Below are 20,203 nucleotides of genomic sequence, written 5' to 3' on the forward strand. Positions count from 1 at the left end.
ATGTTATACTATCCTACACTCTCCTGCTCCTTTCCATTGCTACGTGTGTAATGAAACTGCATTTCTAAGAAGTTCTCTGATGAGTTCCCAGATTCAGCTTTACTTCTTGAGACTATGAGAAAAACATACTTAAGCACAAGCTGCTAGAAGACACTGATCAGGTGATGACAAAGATGGTTCTCACCACTTCTCCAAATTAAATTCAGAATGACACCCTACCCAACACAAAACTTCCTATTCTGTAGTTACTAGCTCAATGGACTATGATTTGCAAAAATCTCTGACTATGATGCTTTCTGTACCAGATCATATCATATAATGAAAACATTTCTTACCAGATCTATTGTTTTCACTGGAAGAAATCTGAAGGTCTGTAAGATGTGGTCCTTTGTCATCTGATTCTGGTTTGTTGATTGGCAGGGGATTAAAAACACTTCCAGCAGATAATGTTGGAGTAGCTAGATTGCTAGTAACTGTGCCAACTGGTAGAACAAGGCCAGTAAAAGGAACATCCTTCATCGTCTCTTGTGCAATTGGTAATGGAGGCTGTACTAAAGCTGTAGAGATATAACAGAAATATATCACAGTAATCATATAGTGAAACCTTCAAATTTAGTTTGGTAGAAGTCAGGCTGATAAATCAGAAGAAGTGAAATTAATTACCCTCACTGGTACATTTTTTGATAATAAATTTCTTATCCTCAATCAGCAATGTAATATTTAGGGTTTTTTCCTAGAGATCATGAGCTCCAGGCAAACCTAAGCAATCAGTACTCTGACATATCTTTAAATGTTAAATGAATACAGTTAGAATGCAAAGCTAAAATAAATTATTATATATTATTCACTAAGACCAAGTAATTCCAGTAATAGCTACATGTGTTAGAAAGGTCCAAATATTGAACTATGCAAACAAATAATTAACAATTTGCAACTTAACTCCATGTTAGGTATAATTTTTCAGTCTATGTTATAAGTTCTGTAAGTCTTTTTTCAATGCCTGCTTAAACCAGCTAAACAACTTCTGTGTTGCCATTTCCCATTACACAGAATTAACTTGCTTTTGATTAAATAACAAGGAGTATATAAACAAAGTAAACTTTTCATCACACACAAACAATTGTTACAGCAATCAAACTTACGTGTTGGAACAACTGGTGGGACAACAGGTGGTGGGACAACAGGTGGTGGGACAACAGGTGGAACTGGAGGAGGCATATAACCTACATGGAAAAAAATGACAAATGATTACATGAAAAGCAAATAAACTTTTGCAGTAAAAGACTGTCTACATTATTTATCCCAAAAAGTTGTGCCACTGTACACTGGCAAACAACATATTAATAGGAAGAGGCAACATGGTTATTGTTTTCAAAAACAACCCCATCTTCACTACAGATGATCTGCAGGTGCATCATTAAGTGATATCTACCAATAGTATCCAAAGAAGAAAATCAAGAGTTTCAAACCTTCCAAAAGGAAGGAGATTGATTTTAAGTACTTTTAAATTTTAATTTTTCACAAATGTAGAAAGCTGTGATTCTTATTCTCAATAGAATACACTGGTAAAAATAATACCAAGTTAGATAAAAGTAATTTTAATCTAGTATATAATTTAGGAGTCAAAGGCCAACTCACTGAGACAGTGACCAGTAGCTGACAGAAAACCTTGATGTACGCAGAGGCACACTAACTGCCTATGCTCATTACACACTGCATTTCATTTTTACTGACTTACCTGGAGGTGGCTGTGAAGGGTTGAAACTTGCTCTCAAGAAGGGTGGAGGAGGAATTGGGCTATAACCAGGAGGAGGGACAGACATTGTGACAGGAAACGCAGGTGGAACCAAGCTAACAGCAGGCACAGCTGGAGCTACTGGAATCTTTTTTCATGGAAAGAAAAACAAGCAGCTTCAATATTTAACAGTATTCAAGGACATTAAAAGGGATAAACTGATCTAACTGCAATTGACATCAAGCATTAAATGTTCCAAAGGCTTTGTATATATTTCAAACACAGAAGAATTAGATTGCATTCTGAAATGGTACACTATGAACAAACAAGGACACTGGAAGAATCCTATTTTATCTTTACTTCATTCTCACATAGCCAAAAATACAGTCTAACATTATGTCTATTCAAGAATAAAAATGTATTGCAGAGGGGTGAATGCAGCAATGCAGAGAGAGAAAAGGAAGAAAAATATAAATAGTGTAGCAATTTAGGGGCACTTTGAAAACAGTGATTCTAGTGTCTAGAAAAACTTAGGTATTTTAGAACAGTACTGGAAAATTAAGTTTAGTGTGCGTAATTATAAAGCTAATAATCCTGATGAAATCTTGAAAATTATTTATTATTTCCTGAATTTCTGTTTGAGCTATGCATTGTGTTACAGTGCATCATATTTACAAAGATGTAATTAGAAGCAGTATAAATGTAATATATATATGTATATTTAAACATATACTGATCTCAGTGTACATTAGGAGACGGCTGAGATAGGAAGACTGAAGACAGTTTTTGCAAAAAGAAAAAGCCCAAAATTCAATTCAAGTAAATGCAAATATATTAACATTCATATGATTTTATGTCAGTTCAACAACTGGAAATGTCTATATACATTTAGAAAGATAAAGCACTAATAACATAAGTACAAAACTCATTAAGCAACCACATGAAACTAAACATTATGGATGGAAACAATTCTATAATATTTCAGAATTGAACACTAATGGATGCAGGACTAAAATCAAAAATATTTTATCACTTAACCTCAGCGTTAAAGTTTACCTGTATTGAATAAGAAGTCTGCCCACCAGTTCTGTGGGGCTTTTGCAAACTCAGACAATACCAACCTGCAGCATAGTGACTGGTTGTGTGTAAGCTTCTGTCTGTGTTGTAATCACGGTACTCTTATCCACTGTAGCACTCTGCGTCGTTTGAGTACTTTCTTTAGCAGCTTCTGAGCTTCTGGCTGTTTCCCACTCTTAAAATGATGTATTTTATTATAAAAAAATAATTAATGTGTTATTTTTGTTTAGATGTCTTCCTTCTTAAACAATAAATTTGAATCTAGTATCTACACAGATTCATTACAAATAGCCCTCAAACTTATTTTTGAAAAGAACAAGTGCAATTATTTATTACTGTGTATTTGAAAGAAAAAAACATCTTTATCTACCTGCAATGCTGTTTAATTTTGCCTGTATACAAACTGATTTTTCAAAACTTGCCAACTTTTTTTACCAATCATTCTGTTAACAATTTGCAATATAGAGTATGCTCCTGTTTTCTAAAAAGTCCTGTAGCCAATATATGTATATTACCACTTGGCAAGTGTACAATGAGAAAGAATCCTGATGTCAAAAAAACCTCACCACAACCTCCATTTCTTCCATCTGTCACTTCTCCAAGAATTTTGTACTTTAAGTGTAACACAGTGAATGGATTTCAGTAATGTTACATGTTTTAATTTTTGTCATTCATACTCAATTTTCATTCAAAGCAAGATTGTATTTTGACCTGAAGATTCACTGTCACTGTAGTGAAAGTCTTAATCTACTGTTTATTTCAGTATAATCTGTTTCAAGAAATTACAATACAAGTAAATCTTTCATAAACCTAACAAACTATTCAACTGGGTTTCAGATTAAGGGCTAACACAACTTATTTTCCTGTCTCTCTGACTTTATGAAAAAAATACCATAAGGTTCTGCTAAGCTGTACCTATCAGGACAAGTTCTAATTTCAACTTAATTCTTTTACCAGAATACAAGACTTTCCTAATCACAAGCAGATAACAATTTCTACACAAATTGATATTTCACATATCAGTGCACAAGAAGTTCAAACCTCTTAAAATATGCTAACCTTTATTAACTGGCCTAAACTAATTATCTTCTGTCACCAGTTCTTCATTGTCATGACAATCAACTAAATCCAAAATTAGTTGATTAATCTAAAAATAAAATCTAGATTTCATTATTACAGTGCCATTTATATTGTAAAGAAAGAGCTAGAAAAATCTAAGCAAATGAAAAAAGACTATGTATTTCCTAAAAAATAATATTTCTGAGAATTTGCAATTACCAAATTAAACACACTGTCTATCAGAATTATTAATGTTTGTACCTGTATTTACTGTTTCCTGATCAATCATGCCACCTTCAGCAAAGCCCTCCAAATCATCCAATTTCACTTTTTCCCACGGAATATAGGAAACTCCCAGATCCACATCCCAGAATTGCTTGTATTCTGTTTTCACACCTTTATTCAAAGCCCAAGCGATCTGAAAATAAAACCCAATCAGATAGTCTGGTAAATCAGATAACCTGGGAACAGAATATTTCAGATTATTTCCTTCAAGTTTCTGTCACTGCACATCAATCCTCAGCGTCTATTAATTGCAAGTTTTAACAACGTTTGGATTTTAAATGAACCTGCAAGAAGTTTACTTGGCCTCTACAACACGTACATGTATGATTAATTACAACAGAAAGCTTAAATTTGTTCTACATTAATCCTAACATATATATGGGGAAATTAAAAATACAGCATTTCAAGGACTTACCCTAAAGTATCAACCAGGTAGAAGAAATCCCTATAGCGTTTAACAAAATACTTATCTCTAAGACTACTATAAAATTAATTATTAAGTGACTCAAACTGTTAGGTAGAGGACTTATTCTGTATGTACATAAACTATGGTCCAGGTGTTTCCTAAAGATCAAGTCATTTTTCTACCTTTTATATTGCCTGTTAAAAGCTGCATTTTACACAGCGAAAAAGCAGTTTACACCTCACTGCTTCCTTCTTCTTCTCCACATTGTACATTTGAGTGAACAGCTGCTAAAAGACAAACCATCATAGTAGAATTGTACTGTGTTTGAAATGGACAGGATCCTTAAGATTGAAATCACCTTACCTTAATAATTTTAGATCCAATTTTATATGACCCAGAACTAAGTTTCTGAAGAGCACGATATGCATCTTGTCTGTGTACCATACAGACATAAGCACATCCTCTTGGGGGAATCATCTATGGAAAAACAGCAGTGGTTTTAAAAAGCAGGAAAATCAGTACTTCAGATTATGTATATAGCATTTCTATAGTATTGTATATAATACTATAGAAAGAAAGGCTTACACTGTAAGCAACTGTTACCTTAATTGGCCATATTAACAAGTTTGGGCCTAGAGAAAACTTAACAGTGATACTGGCAGGCTACTTCAGTTACAACAATTCAAGAAGCAGCAGCAAGCTGAAGAATGAGTGTTATAAATGACAGGAAAAATTTGAACAGGGAGCAGATTGGGAGCTACATTATGACAACATCAGAAAAGCAAAGTTTGCTACCTCTTCTTAAGCTCCAGATTCTCTGTAAGCTGAGCAATAACCTCTCACAGAGGAGCAAAATAGTGATTAAAAGTATATTGCATTTTTAAAGGGTAGACTCCTCATTCCTGAATGTGATTTTTTTTAACGTTTTACTGCATTTATGTAAGTATAGCATGTTTTATTTATTGCATGTCATAGCATATAACCCTTGCAAGCTTATGCTAGCTGAATTATCATGTATGACAATTGCTTACAACTGTTTTAGTCAAAATCTTGGTGTGCTGTTACACTGTTTAAATGCACTAGTAACATAACAAACATGTAAGATGACAGATTGTAAACATATTTTCTAAGAATTGCATTAAGATATATATTGTTATTCTAGGTACTTAAGTTTGTGGAATGCGTAGGATGAACTGTCTACAATATGGTTTGCCTTTGAAATATAACAAGCACTGGGACATATGTATAGCTGTTACATTTCTTTCCTTAATTGATAGCCCCTGCAAATCAAAATGAGGCTTAAATGTCTGGCTAGGGGGCTAGTTTTGTCCCTTGTGAAACTTTTTAGAAGATTCTGTAAAGTCACAAAAAAGTATTCCTTATTAATTACATATTTGAATATACTAACATGATAGAAAAACAGTAAAAGTTTCATCTGAAATGATGAAATTGCACAAGAAGCATTTTAAACTGCTGAAGCTAGAGGAAAACCCAGATTTCTCTCATGCAGATGTGCTGTTTTAGGAGAAAAATACTTCCTTTTGAAGCTGAATTATAGGCAACTGAGGTACTACTCTAAACACCTGACTCTAAATTACTCTAAGTAATGAGAATTGTATGTCCAAATTATTAGCATCTTTTTAATTGCCACATTTTAGAATAAACGTTTGTTTACAGTACAATTTCTTCTAAATGTTTTATCGAGAAGGATTCAACTTAAGGAATCCTCTGTAAGGAAAGTAACCAAGAACAATGTGGATACACATCTGTAGGTGTCCTTAGGCCAAGGAAAACTGATACCTGCTCCATGACACATCACTAAACCAGAACAACCACAACTTTTTGGTTAAACTCTAGTTTAAAAACTGCATAAAGTGCTAGAGCTTAGAAAGAGCCTTTTTACCTTGGAGTGTGGTCTTTAGTGCTTCAAAACAGAGCAGATCAAAACCAGGTGCCAAATATCATGGCCACAATTTTTAACTGTGATAGAAAAGTCTCCTAAATACAAGTTTAAGCAGCTGTAAAGAATTCAGAGACATAAGCATGCTTAAGTTTCTAGTCTAACATTTCTGAAATAGCAACATGCTTACTTACATTAATTGACTCTATTTGTCCAAATTCTTCAAACAAGTTTGTTAAATCTTGCTGTGTAGCCTTCTTGTCTACTTGACCTACCCAAAGAGTAGTACTGCAAACTGTCAAGAGACACATTCACATCAATCAAAATATTGAATGTTAGCTTCTGAAATATTCTATAGCATGAATGTAAAAGATTTTGAAACTACCCAGGAATCACTGCTAAAAACCCAAGAATGGTAAATCTATTACTTACTATATAGAAAGTACATTAACAAAAATGATAAAGGGTTAAACAACATCAAACATATTCACCACAAGCATTTCTTCTTCTTGTTTCATATTCTTTTAAACAAAATAGTTGTTTTCACAGAAATAAAACTGTAAAATTCTGTAGATTAGCACTTAGGGCAAACTGAATTATAAATTACTTCTAGAAATAAACCAAAACATTTCTCTTCTAATTTCCATTAAAAACCCCATGCCTTTAGGATTCACGTCAATTTTAACAAAGTAAGACTAAGTTCTAACTGGCTAAAAGTGTCTTACAGATGGAACTTAATACAGCAGTATTATGCACTGCATTTTCACCTGAAAATAGCAACAATACTATTGATTTACTATGGGCAAAAACCTGAAAAGAAATTTATCTGAGACAAATCAGGCTGAAGACATGCATGATACTTCTGATTCTTGTAAATTCCACCACAAGCCCAGATCCCTGCCTTCCAAATGTCCACCCATCATCCTCACCAAACACAAACACTCGCTGACATGAGCTAAGACTTCCTTCTGCCATATGTACATGGTTCCAATTCCTCTGTCTTCCAAATACTGCCCAATCTATATGTGCAGCTTGGATTTCTTGGTTTGCCCTATCCTTTATGAAGGAAACATTCTTTCTTCATCATTACCTTGATACATCACATCTCCTTCCTGTACCAATCCTGGTGCACCAAAATGGAAAACAGAGCTGTGCATTCTGTCGACTGACATTTTCAACTGACTCTACTCTACGGTGGTGAAAATGACCAGCTGTAAGATTTCTCTTGGACAAAACTTGTCCCTCACATGCTTGTAGATATCCCTTTTATATCTCATGGTGTTAAGCTCTAGGAAACAATTCTTTAGATCTCAACAAGTAATAGCGACTGTCACTGAACAAATTTCATGAAGTAGAACACTTGTCAGGTGAATTACTTGTTTATTTAATCGCTTACCTCCCCCCAAAGTTTCCACACTTCACTTAGCCTATTTAATGTCTCCTTTAAATTTCACAGGACCTCAAATGCTGCTGCTGTTTGTTAGGCACCTTAACATCTCTGTCTCTCAGCTCCAACCATTTTGATTATAGCTCCCTGCCTTGTAGACTTCTGGGAGAAATCTATACCATAAAACCAATTCGTCTCTTTTCATGTGAAAAACCAAAGAAGAGGGAAAAAAAGTGCATCGGAACTGTTTAAAGTCACCTTGGAATGATATAAAATATTAATGTGAAGAGAACAGAACATTCTTTCCTTTACAAAAATGAGTTGTGAGCTGCTTTCTTGTCAGATAAACCATATAGCTCTAATACACAAGATAAATGCAAAACTATATCAGAAACAGTTTATAACCTATCTGAACAAAACTAAACTCTCAAAATACATTTCCTTTGATTTAAGCAACCGGGTGGAGGAAGTTATTTTTTTCCTTACTACCTTCTTTTTTTTTTCAGTATGTAAATTCTCTGTGGAAATGAATGCAATACACAGCAGCACTCTGCAGAGGCTGAAATCCACTTGATTTTTGAATACTTCCTTAAGATACTACCATTATGGTCCGTCTTACACTAGCAAATTCCACCTGCTTTGGTGCTACATTCCTCTGAAAATCTATTTAAAAAACAATGTTAACGTCTTAAAACCCGGGCCTCTAAGATTTCCATCAAAGTGTCTGAAGTGTGCACCACACACTTTAACATTTTAACAATTTTCAGACCAACTGCTGGACATGTTCAAATGTCAAGTTAAAGACAGCATTAAAGAGAAAAGATTGTAACTTAAGAGACAGCCCTTGCTGCTCTCTGTTTTGAAGCATAATCAGTTGTGCAAGTGTGACTAAAAACACCAGTAGAAGAGCATGACACTTGTTCTTGTCTAAGATGACATGATGTACCTAAGCTGCAAGAAACATCAGAAATTAAACTTATAAATATATAAATAGTCAAGATAATTCTTGTTCTGTCAATGAAAAGAAAGTCTTTTTTCCACTTAATCCCACATTATTAAAGCACTACACAGGTACTACATACCACTGAGTGTTTTTGACCGTATCGGAGGCAATCCCTTTTTCTGACGTTCCTTTTCCCTTTCCCGAGCCCTTCTTTCACTGGAGTATGACCGAGATGACTTTCTCTTCCTTTCTCTGGATCTCGAGCGCGAACGTTTTCTGTGTTTCCGCTTACGAGAACCAGACCGTGATCTAGACCTTCGTTTTCTTGGTGACCTACAAAATACTTAATTTTAGTATGCTGAGTTAAAAAAAATACTCTGATTTAGTCATCTTTTAACTATAAACTTTAGGCACTACACAGATATTTCCATTATATTGACTAAAACTACTTCAGGAAATAAATTTAATGCCATTTGGGTGAGGAACAGAATATACACCTTAAAACAAAACGCATTCAAAATGTTCTGTATCTACAGTACCTAATTCTCTGGCACAGAAAGCCTGTCCAGCTGGCTAGTGTTAGCTATTTCTGTAACCTGAATAGGCCTTAAAAAATTTCAGTTAAATCACACACGTGGTAAATGAACTGTCATACCAAAAGTTTGCATCTAATCCACAAATATTTAACGAACATATCTTTTTTTGCCAAAAACTGCTTATGATAATTTTGGAAAATACAGAATTAATACTGACAATCACAAATTGCAAATTTTTTTCAGAAAAACTTCCTTTACTTAATGCAAGGTAATTACAAAACCTTGAACGAGATCTTGAACGAGTTCTTGATCTTGAACGAACAGCTGATTTCTTTTCTTCTTGTTCAAAAATCTCTTCTTCAGCAATATCTTGACCTTCATCTATATCCATGTCCTGAGATCAGACATAAAAGATGTTCAGTAACACTTAATAAATTTACTCACAACACATATGACTTGGAATCGTATTAGTTTGTGTTTTCTTTTCAATTTCTGTAATAAAATTTTAAATAATTTTACCTGTTGTTGAATATCCATGGAATCATCTACATTTGCTTCCACTTCTAAAAACTGCTGCTGACTACTCCCTTGTGATGGCGATGCAGAGTGCTCTGAACCAAAATTTCCTTCTTGATTCTCCTCAGGACTTGCCTAAATAACAGTTAATAATATACCATAAAGCCCCTTCAATTACAACTGTAATACTATATGAAAACATTCCCATTTCTCATTAATATGAATGCTGAACTGGAAATCAATCCATTCTATTTCTTCTTTATGCTATCATCCTTAAACACAAAACTTTGAAATAATTAATATTTCTGATTACAAAAGATTAGTATCTATTTGCTAAATAACAAAACTACAGTACACACAGAGTACACAATTTACTGCTTCAAAACAGAAATTCACAGGACAAACATACCCATGTGTACAGTGACCCTGAAAGACACCCACTTGTCCCCCCATGCATATGCATTAATAAATGTCGATACTAACATAATAAAAATATTTGCAATACTAATTGAACTAGTTAAAAAACTTACACTTGCCTGAACTTTTTTACAGTGAATGATTTCAGACAATCAATTACTGAAAAATAACAGAGGAAGCTGTGCCATTTGTGTCAACATGGCAATTTCAAGAGATCTAACAAAATAAGCAGTTTTGAAACAACCACCAAAATTAATGAATGTGGAATATTCAAGGTGTTGATGATTTGCTAGAGAAAAAGCTGTAACAGCCTGTGCATTGCCTGAAAGTACAGATTTGGAAAAAATATCTCTAAGGTACAAATAATTCAAGAACTAGAAAAAATGCAATTAAAATATTCAGAAATCATATGAGAACAGTTTTGAAAAGCAATTTAAAATCTATAATCCATTACTGCAGGTAAACATTTCAGTGATCCTCGCTATATTTTAACTTTTAATTAAACAAATCCTTCATGTTCTATCTGCCCAGAGAATGACAGGAAGTTAGCAGAATGATTAGTAGTAACAATTTTATGTTTATATTTTTTAAACATCTTATAACAAGTTTGTAAAAAATATTCTACTATAATTCAGTTAATTTATTTGCCTTCTGACAGAATGTTTTGTCTCATTTTCCTTATATTTAATTATTCTTCAACCATCTGTTTCTTGGTATCAATGGCTACAATTCTTGTTGCTCCTTCTGTTTTTATCTTCTGTCCTCTCCTCCCTTTCCCTCTGCTCCTCATCAGATGCCTAATAATTTTGTTTTGTGCTTTATCTTTCCTTCTCTTTCCCTTTCATCTTTCTCAATGAAATTTACACATGGAAATCAAGAAAATATTACCCATAACATACTGCAGTCACTACAAACTAGTTTCAGCAGCAGTTTGTATCTTTTAGCTGTTATCAAAGTGAAAAAAAAATCCTTTCTCTCCATACTGACTAGACAAGACGACTGGATCTGAAGGGAAAATTCATCAGGTCTTGTAATAGAAAATTAAATAGTAAGGGGAGAGTCAAGTAAACGTTCTACCCATAAATATATTGTAAACTTTGATTTTGCTGATTTTACAACAAGGTAGGCATTCAGTGTTTTTATTTTCAAATTAGACAGACACTTTTTGATATGACATATCAAAAGCTCCTCAAACAAATCATACCTCTCTTTATTCCTTTACAGCGTTTTTAGTGTTTAGAAACAGAAACAGCCAGATATCCACCAAGACCCAAAACTATTTAGTCTGTAGCTATACTGTATACTCTTTTCCATTTACTACACTTAAATGAGAAATGAAAACAAATCAGTAAAATAAAGCAGTAAAGAAACAGTATTTAGTAAAAATTCTATTAATAAAGTCAGAAATTCAAAGCTTAAATGGCATTCTTGATTGAAAGCTGAGCCCCTTGGCTCAGGCAGAGGAATAGATTGTTCAGGGAGGTGGTGGGGTCACCATCCCTGGTGGAGTTCAAGAGGTATCTTGATCTGGGCTGGGTGATGTGGTTTAGTGGTTCAGTGGCAGTCATGGTTGACAGCTGGACTGGATGATCTTAAGATCCCTTCCCACCCTGACTACTCAATGGTTCTATGACTTGGCCTTTGCACAGATTGAACTAAAGTCTCCAACAGATGTTTGTTAAGTTTGTGACCCCTTGTCTTTTCTTTCAATCTGAGATTTCTATTTTCCTGTCAAACTATATCCAAATACTCCACAGGAAGTCCACTTCATACCTGGTCAGGATCAAGACAAAATATTTTTGTCTGCTTTGGTTTGATTCTTTTTTTTTTAATAGGATCAGGAGGGGAAAAAGAACATTTAAGTACAGAGGACTAATCTCAGCAGAAATAAGTCAAGTTATGTCAGCATAGAGAGGACACAATTCATTTAGTTAATAGGAACCTTGGGTTATCTCAAGCACCAGTTCTTAATGAATAATTTCTCAGGAAATACATGACTATACTTTAGCTCAGATTCTTCAACAGAATTATTTCATCAATTATTAGTCAAGACATAAAACCTGGGGAAATTAAAGCTACCCACAGTCTCTATTCTGTCCTCCGCTCAGAAACAGGAGCACAATCACTTTATTGCTCACCTTATTCCTTCTGCAAGCATGGAAAAGCATTTTTTCCCCATGTAAAGAGCTGAACAGCCAAAGCACAGTCATGTCTAAGTCACCTAATGAGTACTCTTTCCTAAGAGAAGCAAACTGAGCTCCCCACACATTTGGTTGTGGGTTTTTTCTACTTTAAGCACTTTTTTCCACTTACCCCACTTACTCGGCAAGTTTCTGTTACATGGTCAGCCAGCAATAGAGACTTTAATTATATGAAAACTGTCAGTAACAACACAATTCTTTTGTCCTGGAATATGCTTTTTTTTAATTAGAGCAGAACATAAATTACTACAATAGCCACAAGGTGGAGTTCTTACCTTTTGAGGCTGCTGCTGCTCCAAAAGCTGCTGTCTGAGATGCTCTAAATTTTGCTGCTGTAGCTGTTCAGCTAGTTGGTGAAAAAGTGAGTTGTTCACAGATTCTGGTACTAATGGCCTAAAATGAAATAACTTAAATTAAAAAAAAAAAAGCCTACAGTTTTTCTGTTTGTTTAAACAGTTAGTAAATAGATTTTCACAACTGGGTTTCAAGTTTAACTAAAATGTAAAATAATGAGGACAATGGAGTTAGTTCCACCTTCTAATATCATCACTATTCCACCAACTGTATAAATATAACTATAAAAAACAAAGAACATGCTAACTTTATCCTAAAGTAAAAAAATATTCTGGAACACAGACTTAGAGTAAATGTGTATGTTAATTCAGAAAACTGTCTTTTCTCTTCCTAGTGTTTTAGTGTACTTATGCTCTGAAATAAGTATTTTCCTTACTTAATCCTAATTTTCAACTAGCATCAGGCAAAATTTAGCATTTTCCATAAGAAACATAGCTTGGTCTTACAACTGGGAAGAGGGAGTTTCCTTTTTAGGCTCTTCATTTTGTTCAGATTCTTCCCCAAAGTCAAACCTGTCCATCAGCTTCTAGGAGAAAACAAAATAAGCATTACTAAACACTCCTTATATGTCCCTTTATGCATATTTCCTTTTCATTACGAAGATGCTGTCATTTCTCAACTTAAAAAAAAAAAGTTTGGCAAATATCCTGAATAGAAAATTAAGTGGCATACTGTTATTGTTATCAAACTCTTGACTGCATCAGATTTTGGCCCAGTTTTCCTGAGCTCTGCTGCAACAAGTACAACCACATGTTCTTTTCCACAGTAACTATGAGCTATTTTGGAGTAAAGCTTAAATAAAGATTAATTTTTTGTAATGGTACCTTTAATTAGAAGAAATTACTACGAAGAGGCCAACTATTCAATCCTTTGGTAATCATCAAACTGCTCTGCTCATATCAAGAGAAGACCTACAGCTTGATTACTTCACAAAGAATTACTGTATTTTCACACACATGTGTCATTTAGACAACCTGAATTCCTTCAAATATACTGCTCCTTGAAAAGAACTTCTCAATACTCTGCAAAAAAAAAATCAAAGCAAGCAGTTATCATGTAAGAGGAATAATCCTTCTAATGGATAAAAAGAAAGGTATCTGAAAAGGAGAAAAACTTGGATAAACTTCCTGTGTTATCTGTGAAGATGTCTACACTGGAGTTCTGCTTAAGTAAAAGGTTTGTATATTACTTTTAAAAAGTTTGGAAGTATTTTAACAGCACCCTACTTTCTTGAAGAGAAAAACTAAGGAACAAGCATAAAGAAATACAACAGATGTTATTTATCAGTGAGATTGCATTTTTTCACTATTTAATGAAAGAACCATGCTCTTAAAGCCATCTCCATGCATCTTTACACACCTTGGAAGTTTTCTGAAAAGCAGAGCTAATGCTATACTACCAAGCACCATAACTTCCTCTCAAATCTAAATCTCAGAAAAAAACCCAGAGGATGAGAATGTATGGCAGCAATTTTGAAATACTAAGGTAAAAACATCTTCAGCAAAAAGCCACAATTATTCAGTACCCCATATTCTTTCTCAGGATGCTCTATTTACTCTCAGTTACTGGAGTCCAGCAAGAAGAACAAAGCATAAGCTAACTAGAAGATGGATCAATCACTGATTAATCAAGAATTTTTAGAACCACTTTACCCAATATATGTCTCTGAGAAAACATAGTAGAAACACAGACCATCCAGCTTATATGAGATGGGATGTTAAAACCCAGAACAACTTTCACCACATATATCTAATCCATTTACAGCAAGGTGATCGCCTTTTTTGTTTGTATTGTTCCAGTGAGGAATTTATAAAATGTTGCTGCTCTGAAAAAAGTTGTGCATTTCAGAAAAACAACCTCAAACTTAAAATACTATTAATCATCATGTATCTTCCATCATGACAAAGTAGGAGGCAAAATAACAGAATATGTACTGTTTATACGGCTGAGAAAATAAATAAATAGAAACTAGTCACCAGTTCACGACAAACAAAGAAAACATTCAGATTAACCAAGGCCAGAGAAAAGGAGAGAACTTCCAGCCAAGACGGGTAAATGTGCAGCATGATTTTTGTTTATATTTGGTTTAAGTAATATTGTACATACTGAAGCAAAAAATCTGAACTGAAATATCTTGATTTTACATAGTTTGTAGAATAATACTCTCTACAGTGAAGTAACAGAAATTAAACCAAATGAAATATTAGGATACCAAGTTCAATGTTACACACACATGCACATAAAAGATGCAGAACCTTCCCTTACGCTACATATGTTACTTTAATTATGTAAGAAGAAAACATGTTCAGAAAAAGCAACAGAAAGGAATAAAGACATGAAAAAACGTTTTTATTAGAAATGAAACGAATTTTTTCATAAGAATCAGGATATGCTCTTTGGAAATTAAAAGAAAAGGAGTAGGGCAAATCCACATGTAATGTTCATCATTTTTTTTTTTTAAATGTAATACAGTATTTGGTTCTATAGCAAGATCAGACAACAGGCACATTCGATGTTGCCGAAAGAATTTTTCACATAATGCAGATTAATTTGCACGATTAAGTAACACAAGATACTACAGATTGAAGAGACTGAAAACAAAGGATTGGAAGAACTGCCAAATAGGTTCTTTTAAAAAAAGATGGATACTTATGCACTCATCAAAATTATTTTCTTGCACTATTTATTATTTTTTATCCAATTCACAAACATGATGTCATGGAATGAAAACTATGCTTCACAGTTTCCTTCGGATCACAATACTAATAAATATTTGGGTTTTTCATAGAAGCTGCCCTTTCTTTTATGTCTGTATACAAACATTTCATCAGGATGTGAATTCCTTCAATTTTATTCAATTTAAGTTGTCCATAATTCAAGACACCCACACCTACAAATAAACCAATCCATGGAAATGCTGGAATTCAAGTCTGCAGAACAATGCCACACTATAAAATACTTTCTGTATGTAAATAATACAGCAGTCCCTAATAACTGATGCCTTCATTCCCTGGGATTACGCCCTTCTCAAGCTGATGGTTACAGCTGTGGTATAGCAGAGTGCAGGCCATTCTTATCCTGACTTATTTTTACAGCTGCATTACTTTCAATAAAAAGAGATTATCTGAGTGAAGAATAAAAAAGGGTTTTTTGCTTCTTTAACTTCCTTATGCTTACTATTTATTCACTCCAGGACAATCCTACAGAGATTATGTACACACAAACTATTTCTTCCAAAGACAACAGAACAATGCTTATTTATTTCTTTCTTTAGCTAGTTAGCTATAATTCTTTGAGCAGAAGTTCTTCCATTTTTATTATTAGTTTTATACTACTATGACTGCAATTGCCTGCATGGTTGTTGCTACCTGGCATGCAATAATATTAGTATTCTTAAATTCCACATTCTGATTTTGTTTGTAGTTTGGTTTGGGGGTTTTTGCTCTTTTTTTGGGGAGGAGGTGGGTTGTTGGTGTTTGGTTTTTTGGTTGGTTGGTTTTGGATTATCTGCAATGAAATTTTCTTTACCTACAGGCTTATTTATTCACTTACATCACTTTGTGGCTAAAATTAAAGTATTCTTGGCACATACTTTATAATGCAAGAAAATTACAAATCCAACTTTTTTACTCTTCTGAGAAAACAGTGTATATTAATTCCTGCATATTTTCCATTTATTACCTTGTAAGAAACAATTCTCATTCCTGTGTTACAAAGGGTGCAGAAATATATGGTTTAACTTTGCTAAATCATAAATCAAATCCATTACCACATTCAATAAACTTTGTGGGTATTTTCCAACACTAGATATTATATAATGGGCTATTTAGCCCTAAACTCATATAAAACTAATATTTTCATTTACACTACTGTCTAGACATTGTTTTTTATTTTCAAGCTGTAACACTTTATGGTATATTAATGTATTTTTAAAATGTCCAAAGTCAAACAATAAAATCCAAAAGAATTTCTAAATTAAAAAAAAAAACCTTCTTCAAATTTCTATTATTTTACTTCTACCTTATTAAAAGAGACACTCTGTTCCAGTGGATTAAGTGTGTTAGCAGCAGCAGCTGCAGCTGTGAGTTGTGCTGTGAGGGCCTGTAACTGGACGACGAGACCGGCATCCAGAGCTTGAAGTAGCGAAGGCTGAGGTTTCTGCTGCTGTATCTGCAGTGTCTGTATCAACTGCTGAAGCTAAAAGAGAAAAGATAACAAATACATTGAACAAGATTTTTTAAAGCAAAAAAGCAAAGTACAAAATAGACTTTTCCCCTTCCACTTAGTAAAAAAGCTCCCAGGAATGAATTATCATCTAACCTATGGCTATTGTTTTGTCTTTAATTTATTTACAGCAAATTTTGTTCCCACTTACTGGCTAATTTGTTTTCTGGGGCTGATAAGATAGGCAGATGCTTCTTCTTCCTAACTTGCTCTGACAGGTTTCATGATGATGCCAGTCACCACTCAGGATTTCCTGCTTTCTAGTGTTCCCCCTCTTCTGCTTCTCCAGTTTGATTCCTTTTGACCTGAAAAAAATCTGTTAGCCTATTCCAGCTTCCTAAGGGCCCACCTAAATTAGGATAATCTGTGTCCTGTAACAGCATTTGTACAGAAAAAAGAACTGCACTGTGGCAAGCTCCACAGGTTGCCAATGCAACCTGTTCATAGGGAGAGCTTGCACCTGTGTCTCTGCACAAGTCACAAGTGAAATCTCATGGTGAAACTCAGGTGCGGGTTGACAGAATGCAATTCTCCTACCATGTTAACAAAACATCAAAAGCAAATGTACAAACCAATCACTTGGTCTATCTTGATATCCTTACTTCAAATTCATATCTGTATATAATCTTTTAGAGAAGCTGTCCTAATGAGGAAATAAAAGGCTTTCTCATAGGGAGATCAATTTATCTGTTGGACAGGAATGCTCCCAGAAAACTGTGCAATTTGCCTTAAGAAAAAATTAGTCCTATTGAAAGAAGCTCTCCTAAACCACTGTGGAATTAGAGGAAGCAGTTCTTTGACATTCCTCGAGATAAATCTCTAGTCTTATCTTTAGATATTTGTGGGAAAAGGGGTGAGCAAATTCAGGTAGCTCAAACTTGCTGACATAAGTCCCTGATTACCCTTACCTTCAATACTCCAACCCCTTATAAGTTTCCCCACTAAACTCTTAAAGGGTTCAATGCCTCCCTTCTTACTAAGCCTCATTAGAAACTTCATAAAGTGAATTTCTTTTCTGCAATGCATCAGAAGTGTGTGACCCTTTTTCAAGATAGTTTTAGAGTAACTTTCTGATAATGTGAAACCATTTTCCCTATTCTTTTAAAAAGTTATACAGATTTCTTATACAGCAGGGCCTCTGAAAAGGCTTCAATTGTTGTTCTACCTCAGCAGGAGCTTTCCCTGATTACTGCAATAGGCAAAGCTGAAGAGTTCTCCCCTCACCCCCTTTTGTCTGGTACAGCTGGTCCAGCCTGTGCATTGCTCTCAATAGGAAGGAATCAAACTGAAGAGGCAGAAATGGAGGCCCTAGAGTGGAAAAATCCTGAGTGGGCACCATTCTTGCTGTTTTCACATTCTTGCTGGTCATATCGTTCTCAGTCAGCCCCTTCTTATGTCTAGACTCTCAATTTACCTACACACATTCTCACCAATAAAAGACAACTGTAGGATTAAATCAAGCTCTCTGGAGCTGGGGAGAGGCTGTGGCAGAGGACTGTTTTGAAGAACAAGAAGAAAAGAGATGGACAGGATGTAAGCAAATATCATAGTTCCTCTACCAATCCTAGACATCTGCATGTACATATTTATTGTGTACCCAGTCTGTCTCTTCCCTTCTGCTTAAGACTATTTTGAGCTAAATATCCAAATGGTATTTCTTTGTGATCTGCTGTCTTTAAAATTTTAATTCCCTTCTCATCTTCATTTTTTCCTCTTGCTTTTCTGTTTTTATATTCTCTAAGCAAAAATCTTTAAAATTACCTCATTGACTTTCCACGTATTTACCATTCTCATTTCATATCCTTTCCTTTTTAAGAGCTAGTTCCTTCATATTTCTCAAAGTATCCCAGAAACTCATTTTGCTTTACTTTTCAGTGACTTCATTTCTTCCAGTGTAAACCTCCACTTGACTTCTGAACAATTACAGACAACTCTAGCTAGCTAAATACTGTAAAACATTCTCACTAAGTAAAGTTGTTATTGCCAGCACCAGAGCTTTCATTGGCCACTGCTTCTTATTCATATGCGTGAGATTTTGTTTTGAATGCCAGCAGGTAAAACAACCTCAATCCAAATAAAAATCACAATGCCAAAGTTATGCAGGTGCCATAGCTCTAGCACAGCCTGAAAAAATCATCTACATTTTTACAGAAAGCCAATTGTGTGTGCTTAACTTATGTAACCACAGGTTATGAAGGCAAGAAGTTCTTGTGATGCTGGAAATCAAGACATTTTTGGAGTTGAGCATTTAAAAGATTGGAGAACATAGTAACTTCCAAAATCTTATTTTGAATGCTGCAAAATAAAATCTATGTTTAGCTGATGGAAAGATAAAAAAAGGAATTAATGTACAGTACACTTCCTGAAGAAGTTTGCTCCCATTCTGTAATGCTGTACAATGTTTAGCTCTTCCCCAGGCATCCAACAGAGACATATGCTTTAACTGGCATTCTATTTCATACCTTTATCCATGAAATCTTATTGTTGCTCTTGATTTAGTCATCTGCAATAGATCTGTACTTGTCATCTATATAGACAAGCATGTATTACAATCCATCTTATCTGAAATCACCTTCTGAGACTCTTTAAGTCTTTAAAGGTGCTGGCTTTAAACGAGGCTGGCTACAAAAGGGAACACGGAGTTTTAACTGACCTGGAACTTACTTGTGATGAACAACCTCATGGGAAAGTTAACATGGACATCGGATATAAAGACAAATAAGAGATACACATGAAAGCATTCCTTACCTGTACCCCAAAGTCACAAAGTATCAGACAGTCTACAGTGTCTACAGTGTAACTGTCCACAAAATTACCTGTTGGCCTTGAGGACTCTGTAAAATCTGTGCAACAGCGGCAAGGGTGTCTGTGTTAGCAATCTGAGATACCCAAGGATCAGGCAAACTCTGTGCCACATTGGCTGGGGTAACTGGAGTCACAGGTGTACCTAAAAAACAGAAAAATCAGTATGCTAAAGTATTTCACAGAGAAAATAAAAATAGTGTTAGAGAAGACAAAAGCCTGCTGTAATTAAACACTGAGAAAGCACATCAATTGAAACTACTTTTCTGACATACACGAGAGCACACAGAAATAATACAGACTCACATCAACATTCCTCAAGTAGCAGAATTACTTAGTGTTAGTTGGGACTACTAACAAA

At 34.5% G+C, this 20,203-nt stretch overlaps 1 protein-coding gene across 5 annotated transcripts in view; it reads right to left on the bottom strand.

The window, feature by feature from the left end:
- SCAF8 (SR-related CTD associated factor 8) overlaps positions 1-20,203 on the bottom strand; it is a 152,797-nt gene that overhangs the window by 103,181 nt on the left and 29,413 nt on the right. For all 5 annotated transcript variants that reach the window (XM_054280314.1, XM_054280315.1, XM_054280316.1 and 2 more), the window contains exons 6-19: positions 19,857-19,987; positions 16,837-17,013; positions 13,263-13,342; positions 12,738-12,855; positions 9,848-9,979; positions 9,610-9,722; positions 8,932-9,125; positions 6,657-6,757; positions 4,926-5,039; positions 4,133-4,289; positions 2,857-2,987; positions 1,739-1,883; positions 1,143-1,223; positions 336-557 (exon numbers count right to left, since the gene is read on the bottom strand). In XM_054280314.1, the coding sequence (XP_054136289.1) occupies positions 336-557; positions 1,143-1,223; positions 1,739-1,883; positions 2,857-2,987; positions 4,133-4,289; positions 4,926-5,039; positions 6,657-6,757; positions 8,932-9,125; positions 9,610-9,722; positions 9,848-9,979; positions 12,738-12,855; positions 13,263-13,342; positions 16,837-17,013; positions 19,857-19,987 (1,896 nt within the window). The remainder of the gene's footprint in view (positions 1-335; positions 558-1,142; positions 1,224-1,738; positions 1,884-2,856; positions 2,988-4,132; positions 4,290-4,925; positions 5,040-6,656; positions 6,758-8,931; positions 9,126-9,609; positions 9,723-9,847; positions 9,980-12,737; positions 12,856-13,262; positions 13,343-16,836; positions 17,014-19,856; positions 19,988-20,203) is intronic.

Source organism: Melozone crissalis, unplaced genomic scaffold, assembly GCF_028551555.1.
Source record: "Melozone crissalis strain CALT ecotype California unplaced genomic scaffold, PUWL_Pcris_2 ptg000027l_1, whole genome shotgun sequence".
Taxonomy (NCBI): domain Eukaryota; kingdom Metazoa; phylum Chordata; class Aves; order Passeriformes; family Passerellidae; genus Melozone; species Melozone crissalis.